This window comes from Pseudophryne corroboree, chromosome 3 (genome assembly GCF_028390025.1).
Source record: "Pseudophryne corroboree isolate aPseCor3 chromosome 3, aPseCor3.hap2, whole genome shotgun sequence".
NCBI classification, from domain to species: Eukaryota; Metazoa; Chordata; class Amphibia; order Anura; family Myobatrachidae; genus Pseudophryne; species Pseudophryne corroboree.
The window spans coordinates 79,085,401-79,104,680 of record NC_086446.1 but is presented as its reverse complement, the minus strand read 5'-3'; the positions used below and the strand labels follow the sequence as shown (position 1 = coordinate 79,104,680).

The following is a 19,280-nucleotide window of genomic DNA, read 5'->3' as shown; positions in this document are numbered from 1 at the left end:
TTGCTGACAAATTAGGCAGATAACTTTGAGTTGTCAGAGTATTTTTCATTAATACTGCATGTTATTTCAAATCCTATATAACAATCCATTAAAATCCTTTACAGACTGCAGACTCCAGTATATGAATGACATGAAAGAGAGATACTGTCGTATAGAAGATGGAAATGCGAGGTTAGGAGAAACTGTCAGTCTGGAGAAAAGATTCATCAGTCTGTTATTGATAAATAAGTATCGGGATGAAGATCAGAGACTGCATGAAATATTAGCTTCAGGCCGGAGACATCTACAGATTATGGCAAACAGATCATCAGATGAGTATTCCCCAACCACTATACAGGCTCTGTTTGATCCTCATAAAGATGGAACTATTCCCAAGACTCTGGTGTTACAGGGACCTGCTGGGATAGGAAAGACTATGACATCCCAGAAGATAATGCTGGACTGGGCCTCCGGGAATCTGTATAAGGACAAGTTTCAGTTTGTGTTTTACATAAGTTGTAGAGAAGTCAACACCATCACTTCTGATATAAGCCTGGCTAGGTATTTATCCATCTTTTGTGGACTGAGGTGTCCAACTTATTTGTTGCAGTCAATCTTCCGTTACCCTGAAGGAATACTTTTCATTTTTGATGGTTTTGATGAATTAAAATTGTCATCAGTAAATGATACAGAGGTTTGTGATGATCCATTTAAGGAGGTCTCCAAAGAAATCCTTCTCTACAGTTTGTTTAGGAAAACACTGCTCAGTGGAAGCTCACTAATCATCACCACAAGACCCCTGTCATTGATGAAGCTGAAGCGCCTTGTTATAGATCCCCGATGTGTGGAGATTCTGGGGTTTACAGGGGATCAGCGTGAGGAATATTTCTATCATTTCTTTGAATCTAAAGAACAAGCAGACCTGACATTTGGTTCAATTAAGGACAATGATACTCTGTTTACCATGTGCCTTATCCCTATAACTTGCTGGATTGTATGTACTGTAATGAGACAGCTACTAAAAGAGGGATTATCTGTGATTGATTGCAAGACATCCACATCCATTTACCTGTTGTACCTAAAGGGTTTAATAAAGTATCACGGAAGGGACTCTATCCAGTCTATAAGCACATGTATACAGAAGCTGTGTGCTTTGGCCAATGAAGGAGTTTGGGACCAGAGAATTCTATTTGAAGAAGCAGATCTTAATAGACATGGACTCTCTGTGTCAGAACTGGAGTCTGTCTTTTTAAATGAGAACATCTTCCACAGGGACATTGGGATCCACACCTGCTACAGTTTCATCCATCTGAGTGTGCAGGAGTTCTTTGCTGCTCTCTACTATGTCCTGGGTGAGAATACTGTGAGCAAAATGGTCAACTTACAAAGCAGAAATGTGAAAGACTTACTGGAGGCCTCAGAACATCAGCCACATCTAAACTTAACTGTAAGATTTTTATTTGGCCTTTCAAGTGAGAAGCAAATTCAGGAGACTCAAAGAACTATTGGATGTCCCATTTCCTTCAGAGAAAAAAAAATTTTGGATGAATGGCTGAAGACCATTCCATCAGACATCCATAACACAATACTTTCCTGCCTGTACGAGACACAGGATGAGGACTATGTGGAGAGAATGATGTCTCACTTTCTTAATGTGAAATTTAAATGTGATATCTTTGGTGACCAGGAGAACACTGATTTACGAGCTGTAGCCTACTGCTTGGACAGAAGTACAACAAAACATAAGGTCTGCTTTGACAGATACAGAATTGGACCACAGGATCGGAAAGTTCTATCGAAAGCACTCTCTGAGTGTCACACGCTTTGGTAAGTACCTGGCACATTACTGAGAGCAAAGTTTCCGTGTGTCCTGTAGCTGTTCCTGAAGTAAATCAAAGATAGATATTAATATAACAAAGTAGGAGATACTGTTGAAGTTACTGCACTTTGTACATTAGGTTGTGGTGGTAGCAGAATAATGATCTGAATATAATTTTAGGAGACAATTCCATTAGTTTTTTGGAATAGGGATCTGGTCAAGATCCCAGTAGTTGGGATTCCAGTAGTCGAAATACCAACACTGGGATCCTGACACTACTCGGAATGCTGACACTGGCATCCTGAATAGGGTCAGAAATCGAGATCCGAAATCCCGACCGCCGGGACCCCAAATGAGCAAGTGTCAGCATGCAGGACAGGAAATCCATGGGGGGAGGTTACATCTAGGCTAGAGTTTAGGGTTAGGCTGTGGGTCTGGGGAGTGCGGGGTAGGTATAGGCACCTCCCCGGAGGGTTAGGTGTAGGCTGTTAGGGATAGGTTTGGTTTAGGCTGTGGGAAACGGGGGATTGGTACAGGCACCACCAGGGATGGTTAGGGCTAGGCTGTGGGGGGACGGAGGCTTAGGTTTAGGCTGTGGGAAGGGAGGTTTAGGGGGCCAGTGACGGAAGGTAAGTATACTTATCTTCCCCTGTCGGAATACAGACCATCAGGATGCCGTGGTCGGTATTATGGCCACCAACGTCCTGAACACCAGCATATACTACATAGCCCATTAGAATAAAAAGAACTTAATGAAAGGATAATTCAACCTGAAATGTATTTTTGGCCAATACTTCCGTCCCTGCAATTAGACATACTGTAGGGCCTGATTTATATTTTTATATAAAGCAAAATATCAAGTAGCTGGGCAAAACCATGTGCACTGCAGGGGGGGCAGATATAACATGTCCAGAGACAGTTAGAGTTGGGTGGGGTGTGTTCAAACTGAAATCTAAATGGCAGTGTAAAAATAAATCAGCAGGTATTTACCCTGCACTGATAATCTAATATATAAAAAATATATAAAATCCACCAAAATCTAACTCTCTCAGCCCCACCTACAGTGCAGCATGGTTTTGACCAGTTGCTTGTTAATCTGCTTTGTTTACAAACATGAATCAGGCCCATAGTTCCAACATTAAAGGAGATGACCACACCTTTATATGTTCAGGATCCCGGCTGTCACAATACCGATGCTGGAATCCCATCACCCATCAGGACACTGGCACTGGATCCTGACCTATTCAGCATCCCAATGTCGGTGTTATGATTCCAGCACTCTGGTCAGAGGAGATCTTATGGCAAGGACCGGAGCACTGGAACGGAATGCTGGGGAAGGGAGCAGGACAGGAAAATAGCCCCTGGCGCCCTAACTCTGTTGTCTCACCCATGTTGTCTGAAATCCCCTGCGAAACTATGGTTTCTTGAGCCCTTGGCAGCCGCGTTTGAAGGGCGGATTATGTCTGCCCAACTCCGATGCCCCCCGGTCTTAAGGAGAGACAAAGGGAAATCCGAGACAGGGTGATAACAAGAGGCCCTCTAACTAAACAACCAGGCCAGGGGCTAAGCTAACTCAAAACTAGAATATGTGCGGAGAAACCGCCAGGGAAAAGGACAACCAAAATATCCACTTGTCCAATACTCCTACCCGGCACCGCCGAGTACCAGAGAGGACTTGTGGAAGCGGAACCCTCTGCAAATGCTCCAAAAACAAAATATAAAAGGTAAAGCGGCTGAGCTGCAACACACGGCAGAGCGCAACTCACGAACACCACAGGATATAAAACGGTGATCAGTCAGGACTCCAGGGAACCAAACGACCTCCTGGGATGAGATGACAACTCCCGAATACCGGACTTCTGAGGACAGGAATAACCGGATACAGCAGGACTGGAAACAGACTCTCAGCAAACAAAGGCAGCATGCAGGAAGCTATTACCGGCGTCTGTGAGAAGCCCTGGGAGTGTATTTAACAAGGAGTCCTCCAATCAGCTGCTTAAAGGCTGATTAGAATAAATGCCGTGCAGCTGCCTTGCTGCACGCCCAGAGAGCAGGTGAATATATTAATTCCTAAAGCCTAGCAACGGGGAACGCGGTCCGCCAGTGGCGTCCCCGTTGCTAGGGTCCGTGCGGCTCAGCGCGCCCGGCGTCTAGCGTTGCTAGGGAGCCGGCGGCTGTACGCGCACGGCGTCTCTAGTTGCTAGGCGCCGGGCCGCGCAGACAAGCGGACCCCGGCGCCTAACAGTACCCCCCCCCTTGAGGAGGGGTCAAGGAACCCCTAAAGCCAGGTTTCTGAGGTAATTCCCGAAAAAATGCCCTCTTGAGCCTCGGGGCATGAAGATCCTTATCCAGGACCCAAGACCTTTCCTCCAGACCATAGCCTTTCCAGTGAACTAGAAAATACAGCCGACCCCGGGACAATTTGGAATCGAGAACCTTCTCTACCAAGAACTCCTGTTGTCCCTGTACATCCACTGGAGATCTACCCTGAGAGAACTTCCGAGGAAATCTACTGGAAGAAATGTATTGTTTCAACAGGGAACAATGAAACGTATTTCCAATCCTGAGAGATCTTGGTAAACGTAACCGAAAGGCAACTGGGTTGACTCTTTTAATAATAAGAAATGGCCCAATAAATTTGGGTCCCAGTCTAGCCGAGGATTGTCGAAGCCTGATGTTGCGAGTCGACAACCACACCCTATCTCCCACCTTAAAAGTGCAAGGACGTCGGAGCCTGTCAGAAAATTTCTTCTCTCGAAAGGCCGCTTTTCTGAGAGCAAGGTGCACCTTTTTCCAAATGGCTCTGAGATGGGAGGTTAAGGTTAGCGAGGAGACTGAGGAATGATGAAAAAAAGAATTAGCTCTGGGGTGAAAACCAAAAACTGAAAAGAATGGAGACTCTTTAGTGGAGGAATGACAAGAATTATTGTAAGTAAATTCAGCCAACGGAAGAAACTCGGACCAATCATTCTGGAGTTTGGCTGAATACAAGCGCAAATATTGTTTCAATGATTGGTTAACTCGTTCGGTTTGCCCGTTGGATTGTGGGTGGTAACCGGATGTTAACGACAATTTCATCTTTAATGAGGCACAAAAACATTTCCAGAATTGTGCGATGAATTGTGGACCCCGATCAGAAACAATATCAGTAGGCAACCCATGAAGCCTGAATACATGGCGGAGAAACAAAACTGCCAACCCTTGGGCAGAAGGCAATCGGGGAAGAGCAATAAAATGAGCCATTTTACTAAAACGGTCCACTACCACCCATATGACTCGGAATCCGGCTGAAAGGGGAAGGTCAACCACAAAATCCATGGAAATATGAGACCATGGCCTGAGAGAAACATTTAAGGGCATAAGTTGCCCGATAGGCAAGGAACGGGGAACCTTATGCTGTGCACAAACCTGACATGAATAAACAAATTCCTTGACGTCTTTAGAAAGACCAGGCCACCATACTGAGCGAGAGTCTAACTCCTATGTCTTAGAGACTCCTGGATGCCCTGAAACTTTGTTATCATGGAATTCCGTTAAAACAGTAGCTCTCAAAAACTCAGGGACGTAAAGACGACCAGCAGGAGTAATTCTAGGAGCTTGGTGTTGAAGCTGTTTTAACTGGGTAAATAAATCTTGTGTGAGGCCCGCCCAGATGACCGAAGATGGAAGTATGGAGGTAACAGGATTGTTATTGTGAACCGGAAGAAAGCTACGTGACAGGGCATCAGCCTTAGTATTCTTGGAACCAGGCCTGAAAGTGATTATAAATTTGAAACGAGTAAAAAATAATGCCCAACGTGCCTGCCGGGCATTAAGCCGCTTAGCCGATTCAATGTATTGCAGGTTCTTATGGTCAGTCAATACCGAAATAGTATGTTTTGCTCCCTCCAGCCAATGCCTCCACTCCTCGAAAGCCCACTTTACCGCCAGTAACTCCCGATTACCAACGTCATAGTTGGATTCAGCGGAGGAGAATTTCCTGGACATAAAGGCACAAGGATGTAACTCCAGAGACTCCGGATCCTTTTGAGAAAGGATAGCCCCCACTCCAACCTCCGAGGCATCAACCTCCACCACAAAGGGCAATTCCGGATTAGGATGTCTGAGGACTGGAGCCGAGACAAAGGCTTGTTTCAAGGCCCAGAAGGACAACTCAGCTTCACGCGACCAGTTGGTAGGATCCGCTCCTTTCTTTGTCAGAGCTACAATGGGAGCAACCAGGTCAGAAAAAGAATGAATGAACCTCCTATAATAATTCGCAAACCCTAAAAAGCGCTGAATTGCTTTTAAATTGGTGGGTTGCGCCCAACTAAGGATGGCCTGGAGTTTCTTTGGTTCCATGGAAAATCCCAGAGGGGAAATTATGTACCCTAAAAAAGATACTTCCGTGACATGAAACTCACACTTCTCCAGCTTGGCATATAAATGATTCTCACGTAACTTTTGAAGAACCAGATGCACCTGGGTAACATGTTGTTCCATTGATTCAGAATAAATCAGGATGTCGTCTAAGTAAACGACCACGAATTTCCCTAGGAAGTCACGGAGCACATCGTTAATGAGGTCTTGAAAAACTGCTGGAGCATTGGACAGGCCGAACGGCATCACCAGGTACTCGTAGTGACCCGACTGAGTACTGAAGGCCGTCTTCCACTCATCTCCAGATTTAATTCGGATGAGGTTGTACGCTCCTCTAAGGTCGATTTTAGAAAAAATCACAGCAGAACGTAACTGATCAAAGAGTACAGAAATCAACGGCAAAGGATAGGTGTTTTTAACTGAGATCTTATTCAGGGCTCTAAAATCAATGCAAGGTCTAAGCGAGCCATCCTTTTTCTCCACAAAGAAGAAGCCTGCACTTAAAGGAGATTTTGATGGTCTAATAAATCCTTTCTCTAGGCTCTCCTTAACATAATCATTCATGGCCGCAGTTTCTGGCCCGGATAATGCATATAATCTTCCCTTTGGCAATGCGGCACCAGGAATTAACTCAATAGCACAATCATAAGGCCGATGGGGAGGCAGAATGTCCGCATTGCCTTTGGAGAAAACATCAGCAAACTCCTGGTATTCCACCGGAATGAGTTCTGGAATGATAGCTGCTACTCTGACTGGAAACGTGATACATTCCTTATCACAAAAAGTACCCCATTGTGAAATCTCCCCCGACCGCCAATCAATGGTGGGATTATGAAAGGCCAGCCAAGGGTGACCCAGAACAACTGGAACTGCTGGGCAATGTGTAAGATAGAACTCGATTTTCTCGGAATGTAGAGCTCCTACCGTAAGTAATACAGGGGGTGTACGGAGAGAAATAATCCCATTGGACAGCGGACTCCCATCTAAGCCATGCATGGTGACACACCTACCCAAAGGTAACTGAGGAATGCCTAAGGCCTTAGCCCAAGTTAAATCCATAAAGTTTCCTGCAGCTCCACTGTCAACAAAAGCCGACACCGAAGAACTGAGGCTGCCAAAGGAAACTTTAACTGGGACTAAAAGGGAGTTATTCGAGGAGATAAGCTGCAGACCTAGGTGAACCCCCTCACAATTCACCTGGTCAAAGCGTTTCCCGACTTGTTCGGACAATTACGAGCAAAATGTCCCTTACCCCCACAGTACAGACAAAGACCGGAATTTTGCCTTCTGGCTTTTTCCTCAGGAGACAGCCGGGAGAAACCCATCTGCATGGGCTCCTCTACATCTTCAGGAATGGAATATACACACGGACTAGACCTTACAGGTGCTCCTCTTTCAGCCCTCCGCTCTCTGAGACGACGATCAATCTTAATAGAAAGCTCCATGAGTTTATCGAGAGTCTCGGGAGCGGGGTACTGAAGGAGACTGTCTTTTATAGACTCTGATAAGCCGAGGCGAAACTGACTGCGCAGGGCTGGGTCATTCCAGCCACAGTCGTTCAACCAACGGCGAAACTCCGTACAATAAACCTCCGCAGGATTTCTACCTTGTTTGAGAGCACGCAGCTGACTTTCAGCGGACGCCTCTCTATCAGGGTCATCATACAAGAGCCCTAAAGACTTAAAAAAAGCGTCAACTGTCAACAATGCAGGATCCTCTGCTCTTAAACCAAATGCCCAGGTCTGAGGATCCCCCTGGAGTAAAGAAATAATAATCCCGACCCGCTGAGATTCAGTACCCGAGGAAGTCGGTCTTAAACGAAAATAAAGTTTACAGGATTCTTTAAAATTAAAAAACTCTTTTCTATCACCAGAAAAACGGTCAGGCAAATGCATCCTTGGTTCAGGGACTACCCTTGGGGAAGCTCGCAAAAGATCTTCCTGCGACTTCACCCGAAGAGAAAGATCCTGAACCATCTGAGTAAGTTCTTGAATCTGGCTGACTAAGAGCTGACCAGGATTTGGCCCTAAACCTGTCGGATTCATGAGGCCGATAAACTCTCACAAAACTGAATGAGAAAAAATTAAACCCCGTTTAATTTTAAGTTTTGGTATGGCCTGTAATAATGTTATGATTCCAGCACTCTGATCAGAGGAGATCTTATGGCAAGGACCGGAGCACTGGAACGGAATGCTGGGGAAGGGAGCAGGACAGGAAAATAGCCCCTGGCGCCCTAACTCTGTTGTCTCACCCGTGTTGTCAGAAATCCCCTGCGAGACTATGGTTTCTTGAGCCCTTGGCAGCCGCGTTTGAAGGGCGGATTATGTCTGCCCAACTCCGATGCCCCCCGGTCTTAAGGAGAGACAAAGGGAAATCCGAGACAGTGTGATAACAAGAGGCCCTCTAACTAAACAACCAGGCCAGGGGCTAAGCTAACTCAAAACTAGAATATGTGCAGAGAAACCGCCAGGGAAAAGGACAACCAAAATATCCACTTGTCCAATACTCCTACCCGGCACCGCCGAATACCAGAGAGGACTTGTGGAAGCGGAACCCTCCGTAAATGCTCCAAAAACAAAATATAAAAGGTAAAGCGGCTGAGCCGCAACACACGGCAGAGCCGCAACTCACGAACACCACAGGATATAAAACGGTGATCAGTCAGGACTCCAGGGAACCAAACGACCTCCTGGGATGAGATGACAACTCCCGAATACCGGACTTCTACGGACTCCCGAATACAGGACTGGAAACAGACTCTCAGCAAACAAAGGCAGCATGCAGGAAGCTATTACCGGCGTCTGTGAGAAGCCCTGGGAGTGTATTTAACAAGGAGTCCTCCAATCAGCTGCTTAAAGGCTGATTAGAATAAATGCCGTGCAGCTGCCTTGCTGAACGGCCAGAGAGCAGGTGAATATATTAATTCCTAAAGCCTAGCAACGGGGAACGCGGTCCGCCAGTGGCGTCCCCGTTGCTAGGGTCCGTGCGGCTCAGCGCGCCCGGCGTCTAGCGTTGCTAGGGAGCCGGCGGCTGTACGCGCACGGCATCTCTAGTTGCTAGGCGCCGGGCCGCGCAGACAAGCGGACCCCGGCGCCTAACATTCGGGATACCAACAGCGAGAGTCCAGAAGGTAAGTAGGCGCCACCCAGAGCAGTTAAGGTTAGGCTGAGGGGGCAAGAGGAAGTTAGGATTAGGCATCATTAGGGGGGTTAGGTTTTGGAACTAAGGGGGTAGGTTATGGTTAGGCACTAAGGCCAGACATTAGGGTTAGGCTGTGGTAAGGGATAGTTAGAGGTAGGTGGAGGTAGAATACTTAACAATAACTGTAAAACATATACTTACTTTTAGGTATGAACTTTTATACCACCTGTTGTCATGACGAGAATCAGTTAATACATTAAGGCAGTGGTTCCCACACTGTGTACTGCAGCACCCTGGGGTGCCTCGGGACACTTGTAGGGGTGCCTTGGATTGGTGGTCCAGGACCAATTAAAAATATTTATGGTCAATGTAGTAAGCAAAACTAGTGCTGGTGGCTGTCAATCATAATATACGTGAACAATCAGCACTTTACTGCCAGATTTCAGGCTAGGTTTGAAAAAATGGCAGTTAGGAGCTGGTAGGTTGGTAGTTTATCACTCTCCATTTATAATTTTTCAAGACTTACTTTGTACATCTGGCCCATATGAATTTATCCTTTTTTTTAATAATGTTTGGATGTACAGTTGCCAAAAAGATATAGGCAAACATGGGTAGGGGGTTCTGGTTGCCCGGATACCCCCCCTCATTTTGGCAAGTGGCTCAAATTATGACAACGATGGCAATGGTATAAAATATGATTATTAGAGCTGCCGCCACTTCATGCAGTTTAAGGGACAGAGCAGAGCTGCTGCACATGCCCAGTGGTAGCAGCTTCTTCTACCAAGTTTGCTGTGTGTGTGAGGGGGTCTATTCATGATGCAGTGAAAAGAGTAGAGAGGTGAGCATGTGGAGAAGTTGCCCATGGCAACCAATCAGCTGCTCCGTACAATTGTGTAGTATGCAAATGTATAAATGTTACTTCAATGCTGATTGGTGGCCATGGGCAACTTCTCAACTGGCTCACTTCTCCACACTTTTTATTGCTTCATGAATAGACCCCAAGCGTCCTCAACCAGTGCACTTGACTAGAGATTAGCTACCAGGCAGAAGAGACAGGAGCCTTATCATGGGAGAATGTGTGCTTAGAAAGTGCAGTACTGGTTCTATTATGTTTGTGTATTCATTTATTTATTATAGTACTTTATGTTTAACCTTTTCCTAACCACTTATTTATGTTATTGAAATGTTTGATATGTCCTATACTAGATACTATCTATAGTGTTAAATATTAATACTGTATACCATACAGTATACAGTGTATAAAAAGACCAATGTTTACATTAAGGTCCAGGGTCGTTACTAGGTTCTTATACTGCTCCCATAGACTCCATCACTTGCTCCAATTTTCTGCAGAGCAGGAGATTGTGGACTGTATTTGGAAACCCCCTTCTAGAAATCCTGCATTTGCCATTGAAAGAGACTGCTTCCCCAGCATAGGAACATCATTTAGCGACCTCTACATATAGAGATGTCACTCAGCTGCTAGACAAGGGGCATTTTGTGGAGGCTTCCCTTCCCTCCTCTCATCCCTCCTCTCTCTGTCCATTTAGCCCCCTTCTCCTACATATCTGTTTTCACACCCTGTTCACATTATTTTAGTACAGTATCACTTGAATGTATTAAAGGGCATTTGGAGCAGTTTTCATTAAAAACTGCTCCAAACCTTTTAATTCACTTTTTTTTTTTTTTAGTAACCCACATTGCATTCCTCATACTTATAACGGGAAATGCGATGTGGCCAAATTTACTTAAAAAAAGTGAAAAAATACCGCAGTGTGCCCATGATAATCTCGCCAGCTCAGGCTGGCGAGATCACAGGGCAGCACTACGATAGGCAGGCATTTGCCCAGCTTTCTCTGCCCCTGGCAGAGAGCTAAGCGGGACCCGGCTCCAGTGATCAGCTATGTGTGTCCGATGGACACACAAGCTGATCAGACTGTAAAAAGAAAAAAAAACACATACCAGTCCAGGTAGCCGGTATCCGCTGCTCTGGTGCTGGCTGCCAGGCGTCGGGTCCCCATAGCGCACTTTACAGCATTGGGGGTCACCGCAGCACACAGGATCCGGTGCCCAGCAGGAGCAGCACGGACCAGCTCCCTGGACTGGTAAGTATATTATCCTGCTGGGGGGGTCCACAGCGCGCGGGGGTAGTCGCGACGGGGGGGGGGGTTTGAGTGGGCGGCGGTAGCGGCGATGCTGTTGGGGGCGGCGCATGCGCAGCAGGACATTGGGGTATTTTTTATGATAAATACCCAGATGATGCTACGGAGTGTCATCACAGGGACAGAGTTTGACGGCAAGCTCTGTACCTGCATGCGATAATTGATACATCCCTGCAGTGTAATCATATATCGCAGTGCGAGTTTGGGCAATTTTATCACCTGGAATCCGCATCCTGGATGCGGATTGTGATAAATAGGCCCCTCAGAGAGGGAGAGGCTACTTTATAGCCCTAGCATGCAATGTGTGTGCATCACATTCTATGGTTCACAGTGTGCACTATTACAATATAATATTAGTTAGCATTGCATGTGCTTTATGTGTCATAGCGTACAGTATTTACTGTTTATGTTTCTGTCTTTTCCTCAGTTTCAGTTACTGCCAGTTTCCCGATAACAAAAAAGGTGTGTATCAGGCTGGATCCAGTTTATCAGGGATGTTTACACACTGTCAGATGGAGGAACTAGAGTAAGTAGTTTATATTATAAATCTAAAACGGATGGTGTAATGGTTAGCATTAGAGCTGAGCGGATCTGGTTCTCCGGGAACTGGACCCACCTGAATTTCACGATCCGAACTGGGATCCGAGTCCAGCTCGGGTTTTCCCACCTGACTTGTTCCCAAAACATGGCAGAACGTCATCCTCCCGCTTTCAGATTTTTGCGGGTCTTGGATTCTTTAAAGGTCCCCAGTGATCAGCGCAATTTCACTCTGGCTGTGCAGCTTGTAGTAGATGTGTCCATGCTGTGTCCGCCCCGAAGTGCTGTGTTGTCCATCCAGGGGTGCTACTGTGTTGTCCATCAAAGGGCTGGGGCTGCTTAGGGATGCTCTCTCCATGCTGTGTCCATCCATGGGTGCTGTTGCTGTGTTGCCAATCCAGGGGTGCTCTGTCAATCTAGGGATGTGACCCCAGTGTAAAAGAAAACTAAAAGCCACAAATAGAATTGGAATATAAATATATTGTTTTGGATCTGGATTGGTTTTACCAAGACCACCCTTTCGGGTTTTGGTTTTGGATCTGGATGATTTAAAAAAAAAAAAAAAAAAAAAGATAAAAACAGGTAAAATCTCAGAATTTGGGGATCATTTTGATCCTACGGTATTATTAACATCAATAACATTCATTTCCACTAATTTTCAGTGTATTCTGCACATCTCACACCTCACAATATTGTTTTTAGGCCAAAATGTTGCACCAGGGTCGCTGGATGACTAAGCTAAGTGACACGAGTGGGCGGCACAAACACGTGGCCCATTTAGGAATGGCACTACAGTGGCAGACAGGATAGCAGTTTTAAAAAATAGGCCCCAAAGAGCACATAATGCAAAGAAAAAGAAAGAGGTGCAAGATGGAATTGTCTTGGGCCCTCCCTCCAACCCACCCATATGTTGTTTAAACAGGACATGCACAATTTAATAAACCCATCATTTCAGCGACAGGTTGTCCACCTGGGAAAAGCTCACCAAGTTCTCCGAATCATAGCTAGCTACAAACATACCACCTCCATATTTGATGACTTTTTACATTATGAGAAAAGGCAAGAGGAAGAGTACAGTGTCAAGAAGGTGATTAAAAATTAGAGAGGCACACGCAATCAGGAACAACACACAGGCTTTCACCTCCACTCCTATATTGGTGTGGGACAGAAAGGACTTCAACCAAGCAAATATATAATTATTAATAATAACCACATTACTGGACAAACTGAAAAACTAGGGCCAAAGCCTCTAAATTTGTACCCCCCTCTCTATGTTCAGGGATTAAGATAATTTCGGATTTAATGCTGGGATGCAAATAAACTGATGTATACCACAGGATCAAGATTGGATATTTTCCCCTCCACGGAGTCTGGAGACTTATTTTGTGAAAATCTTGTGGGTTTCTTTTTTCCATTTTTTATTGCATTTTTATTTACATATTTTGTGGCAGATTACTTATTTTTGTTTTTCACAGGTCCCAGTTTCATGCATGTGAGCATACCTGTGTGTCTCAGTTACACGCATGTGAACATACCTGTGTCTTCTTTATTTTATTCATATTTTATTTTTAAATAAAGCAGCCCCTTAGATGTTTTAGCAGCCCCTCCTGAGCCCACACAGCAGCCCCGAATGGGGCAAGTTGAGTTCGGGTGGGTTCGGTACAGTACTAAGCAGGTCTGTCCAGTGAATTTTTTTGTTATTGAGCCCCTGCCCTAGTGGAGCTAACCACTCTACAGTCGAAACTAATTTCATACTATAAGTAGGATAGTGGGAGGAAGCCATACTAGCCTCTATGCCCAGAGCATGCCTCAACCTGGCAAGCCAGACATCTTCCTGGCTGTAAGCCACCATGAGACTCCAAACTGGGCCTTATTCAGTAACTGTTTGTGCCTCACAGGAGCTCCTGGCCCATCTAGTGCTGCAGTGCAATGGAAAGCTGATGCAATGCAAGATCACTGAAACTCTGTTCTTCTAACACCGCGAGGTCTTGCGATAACCCTACGCAGCCCTTAGGAAAAGAAGATCCCTATACAACAATTGTGCATCTTCTAAATCCCAAAATGTGGAACATCAATCCTAAATCAAAATTAAGGTTGACTAATTGGAGCCATTGATTTGAGTAAGTCCATAACATGAAATAATTGAGAAGAACCTCTCTCTAATGCTCTGGCAGAAAATATCACTTTGACCTCTCTGGCAGTTGCACTGGATTATGATTCAGTCTCTTCTGAGTCATACTGACTTTGGCCACAAATGTGGTCTCTCCCCACTTCATTTAAAAACACTTAGTCAAAATAGCAATTTCCATTTCCACCTTTGCGGCTATGTTTTCACATATCTATTTGTGATATTGAAGCTTGTTTCATATCTGCTCTAGGCTTTCAGCACCCCTGGATTTATACAGCACCCCTGGAGAATTATACAGCACAGCAGACAGGCAACAGCACCCCTGGACTTAAACGGCAGTGGGGCAGCACCCCTGGACTGATAGGGCAGAGGGGCAGCACCCCATATAGGGCAGCACCCCTGGAATGATGTGGCAAAGAAAAGAGGTGCAAGATGGAATGGTCCTTGGGCCCTCCCACCCGCCCATCCAAATAGCTGTAGCAACACCCATATGTGTGGAAGTTTCTGAAACTTCCACATATATGGGTGTTGCTACAGCTATTTGGATGCAATTGTGAACCTTACTGGGGAAGTTTCAGTGTTCATATTATTACTTTTGTAAAATCAGCTATACCATTGTGATATACATATTTTTTTGTCAAGTCCAAGTAAAACCATTTATGAATATAAAAGCAGTATAGTACAATCAGGTGGTTTGAAAGACATCGGCATATGGGTGTCATCACTTTTTAGATGAGCAGCATTATAAGCCATTGTTAGGAGCCATATAAGAGATTAATTCATTCATTCTCAGGACTATCGTATGACCTTTTATACATGGATTTTTAAGTACTTATTTGGTCCTACTTTCAATACAGTTACCCCTGATAAAGTTGTGTAGACAAAATGCGTTAGGTCTGTCAGCCACGAGCTATTAATCCAGTTTGTGAAGATACTCCCTTTTGAGCTCACACCTTGATAAGGTGAGGGAGTATCTAAGTCATTATCACATACTGGACATAACTTACTGACATATATATTTTATATTTTTTATACAAATATTCTGTAAAAGCTGTTTGTAAAAATGTTTTAACAATTATGTGTTTAATCTGTGATACTAAACCAATATTTTCTACTAATTGGCCTTGGAACTCTTGTTTGGGTGATTCTCTGGTGAGGGGTTATCTGTTTCATGACCCCAGGAAATAATATTCTCCTTTGTACAGTGTGCACCCAATTGGGTTTCCTTGGAAGAATTTTAGTAAATACGACTAACATAGCACACTTGAGAATTGTGTTTTATTATATATATATATATATATATATATATCGGATTTGTCCGACACCTACAGTATCTGTGTATACAAATTCCAAACAAGCTTAAATGATTAGATTAAACTTTACTCCCATGCTCAATAAGATACATGCAGACCTGTCATGTTGGCTTCGGCAGAAGCTTTTGTGGCTTGGCCGAATTAATGTGATAAAGATGAATATTCTACCTAAAATACTTTATATACTTCAGACGATTCCAATACATCTATACCCCATGATTACTTTCTTCCCTACATAACATCTTCTTAGACTGTGTGTGGGGAGGAAGGAAACTGAGATTTAAACACCAAATTCTTTCGTCGTAAGTCCCAAGGGGGAGACAATTGTCTTTGGTCTTTGCTTGTTATTATATTATTATCTTATTATCAGTTTAGTTCAAGTTTATTGTCATCAGCCAAAACAAGTTGACAGACGAAATTGCAATTATACAAAGGATCAAGTAGTAGCAGGCGGCATCATCAAAACAAAACATAAAAATTAATCATTCATTTAACATACGTACAGCAGATGGGATAAAACTAACCCTAAAACAATTGGTACGAGTTAACAAAGTACGAAACCTCTTTCGGGATGGAAGTTTGTCAAAAAGCATACTAAAAGGATGCGCGCTATCTGATAAAATACACCTAGCTTTGCTTAAAACCCTACACCTATACAATTCATCAAAGCTAGGCAATGGCATGCCAATGGTTTTACTAGCAATTTTCCTAATCCTCTCTAATGCCCATCGATCTTTTAAAGTGCAGCCACCATACCATGTCACGATCCTGTAACTAAGAATGCTCTCTATCGAGCAGCTATAAACCTGCTGCCCTTAAACGTCGCAGGAAAAAAAGTCGTTGTTGAGCCTTTTTTACTATCAGTAGCAGGTGCTCTGACCAAGTCAAACATGACGAAATCTGAATGCCCAAGAAACGGAACGAGGTAACCATTTCAACAACCTGATTACCAACAAACACTGGCGATTTCAGCGGCTGCCTACTCCTAAAATCAATAATCAGTACTTTTGTCTTCCCGCTATTTAAGAATAAATTATTTTCATTACTCCAATCCACTAAACTACACAACTTCCGTCCTATACGCTAACTCATCGTCATCCCTAATTAACCCTACCACAGCAATATCATCTGCAAATGTAATCAATTTGACAGATGCGTCCGCTGATACACAATCGTAAGTGAACAGCGAGTATAGGTAAGGGCTAAGAACACAGCCCTGGGATACACCTGTATTAATATGTGCCTCCCCGGACCTAATGCTGCCCATTTTGACCATCTGAGGGCGATTTGTCAGAAATGCTAAAATTCAATTACAAGTAAAACTATCAAGGCCTAATACAGATAATTTATTTATCAAAGACACTGGAATCACTGTGTTAAAAGCTGAACTAAAATCAACAAATAAAATCCTAACATAGACATTCCTCTCTTCCAAGTGAGACAAAGTAAAGTGCAACAGTGAAATAATCGCATCATCAGTGCACCGATTCTGTCTATAAGCGAACTGGAAAGGGTCAAACCCAGCAGAGAAAATGGATTTAATATGATTCAGTACCAGTCTCTCAAAACATTTCGTTATGAGGGATGTTAACGCTATAGGCCGATAATCATTAAAACATTTAGCTAACCCTTTCTTGGGGACGGGGACAATACTAGTCAGCTTAAAACTCCTTGGCACTACACAGTGCAAAAGTGATAGGTTAAACAAAACTGTCAGTATTCCACTCAATTGCTCCGCACAACCATGAAGAACCCTCCCTTGAATGCCATTAGGTCCTGCTGACTTGCCCGGATTTATCTGACGCAAACACTTTGCCACTGCACCCACTTAAAGTAATAGGGGGATATCACCCTCTCTGGGACTCAGCGGTAGAGACTCATTAAGCAGGATATTGGAGTGGTCCAGGGACTTAGCGAGTAAGCAATGAGTGAAGATAGAAGTTTACTCCACTGGTTTACACCTTACTTATCTTACTTGGTTCTCGGCCGTGGAACAGTCAGATCATCCAACCATGGGGCCTACATTAACTTTATGGAGTAAATTCCAGATAAAATGGGGCTTGACTTCATTGGTTACCCCATCGACTCCCATGTATGTCAGGTAGAGCAGTTGCTTCTTGGAAATCTGCAGGTATTACTAGATTATACCATTTCATATCAGAAGGCTCATATAAATCTTTTGAGAATTTATCAGAGGACTCAGGCTTCACGAAGGCAGATTATTGGTTTTATGTGCAGTTGTATCACTTTGTTTTATCCCTGGGGAGGTCCAATGTGTGGGACAGAGATTTAACTTTGTTCGAACAATTGTGTATTCAATTAGAGGCCCCCACTCATATTATATCTAGCATTTAAAATTTTTGTTAATGGCACTCTTACCCTATAACCCATCATATCAAGGGCAGTGGGATAGAAAATGTACTCACAAAGGTATCCAGGTAAATTGGAATAAGATCTACTAGACAACTAGTGCCTGCTCGAATAGTATGGAAGGAGTGAAGAAACCCAATATAAACTGTTATCAAGGTGGTACCATTACCCAACTATTACACATAAATACTGTCCTGGCGTATCCCCTCTCTGCCGGAGGTGTGGCAAAGAACAAGGCTCATTAATACATATTTGGTGGGAGTGCTCTATGACCACCCAATACTGGGATAACATTAGACAGCTGTCGGCAGAAATACTGGGTTTTCCTGTACCTGTGGGACCCGACATTTGGTTATTATCCCATTCGGGTATAGCTATCTCTAAATATAAAAGGTCCTTACTCAGACTCAAGAACAATGCAGCTAGAGTGGCTTTACCTGTACGTTGGCGATCAAGCTTACCACCTGCTATCTGGGGCTGGTGCCAACGTATGGATTTTTATATAGCTATGGATTAAATCTACTATTCTACCTCTGAAAAAAACATGGTATCTATATGACTATTTGGCTCATTTGGTTGGAGTTCAAATCATCTACTACATACAAGAGCCCTGATTCCTATAGATCCTGTTTGACTTGGATATGGGTTATGTTGATGGCATTGGTCTTACCCTTGACATTTTTCTTTAATTCTCTTTAGTCACATCAGTCATTGAGTTTAATCTCAATATACTTTTCACTTGAAGCTCCCTGCCAGGTGGATACACTCTCTCTTATTCCTTTCTCCTTTTTCTTTCTCCTTTCTCGTTCAAGACTAAGTTCTTGTATAGATTTCTATTTGACTAATGTCATATGTTCTGGTACTTTTGTGTTATGCACACCAGTGCCTGCAGGAATGTACTGGTGTCTGAACGGAGAGGGATGCAAAACAAATGAACTCACAGACAGACTGGGGAATATGACATTACGTACACAGAAGGTGATAGGGTAACAAAATAAACACAAAGTGAACAGAGAAGCCCAGAGGCTAAGAAACTGTGTGTCTCCCTAGTATTAGGAATGCTCAGATGTAAATAAGCGAGATGTTGTGTTTTAATACGTAGAGAACCCGAAATGCTGTTGCTAAGGGCAACAGCAAAACCCTAAAGGGTTACCAAAGGGTGTGGCAGTAAACTCCTTGGTCAGAGATGGAATAATAGACACAAGGAGAGTCTCCACAATCCTAGTCCTCACTTGCAGTGCACTGGTTCAGCTTACTGCCACTAAACTGACACCTGAACACCTTGCACAGTGAGAAAGGATTTTGGCAGGCAAGTCTGAGAATACAGCCGCAAACTTGCTAAGTTCACAGAGTAGCAAAAGAACCCCAGCAAGTTAAACGACTGACTCCAGTCTCACTGCTAGGTCTGGATTGGCAGAGTGTAGTACCAAATCCCAAGGCCTATTTGCAGTAAGCAACAAACAAATACAAAG

At 44.0% G+C, this 19,280-nt stretch overlaps 1 protein-coding gene across 4 annotated transcripts in view; it reads left to right on the top strand.

The window, feature by feature from the left end:
* The window catches only part of LOC135054805 (NACHT, LRR and PYD domains-containing protein 12-like), a 211,884-nt gene that overhangs the window by 82,821 nt on the left and 109,783 nt on the right, over positions 1-19,280 (top strand). For all 4 annotated transcript variants that reach the window (XM_063958158.1, XM_063958160.1, XM_063958161.1 and 1 more), the window contains 2 exons: positions 105-1,806; positions 11,888-11,986. In XM_063958158.1, the coding sequence (XP_063814228.1) occupies positions 105-1,806; positions 11,888-11,986 (1,801 nt within the window). The remainder of the gene's footprint in view (positions 1-104; positions 1,807-11,887; positions 11,987-19,280) is intronic.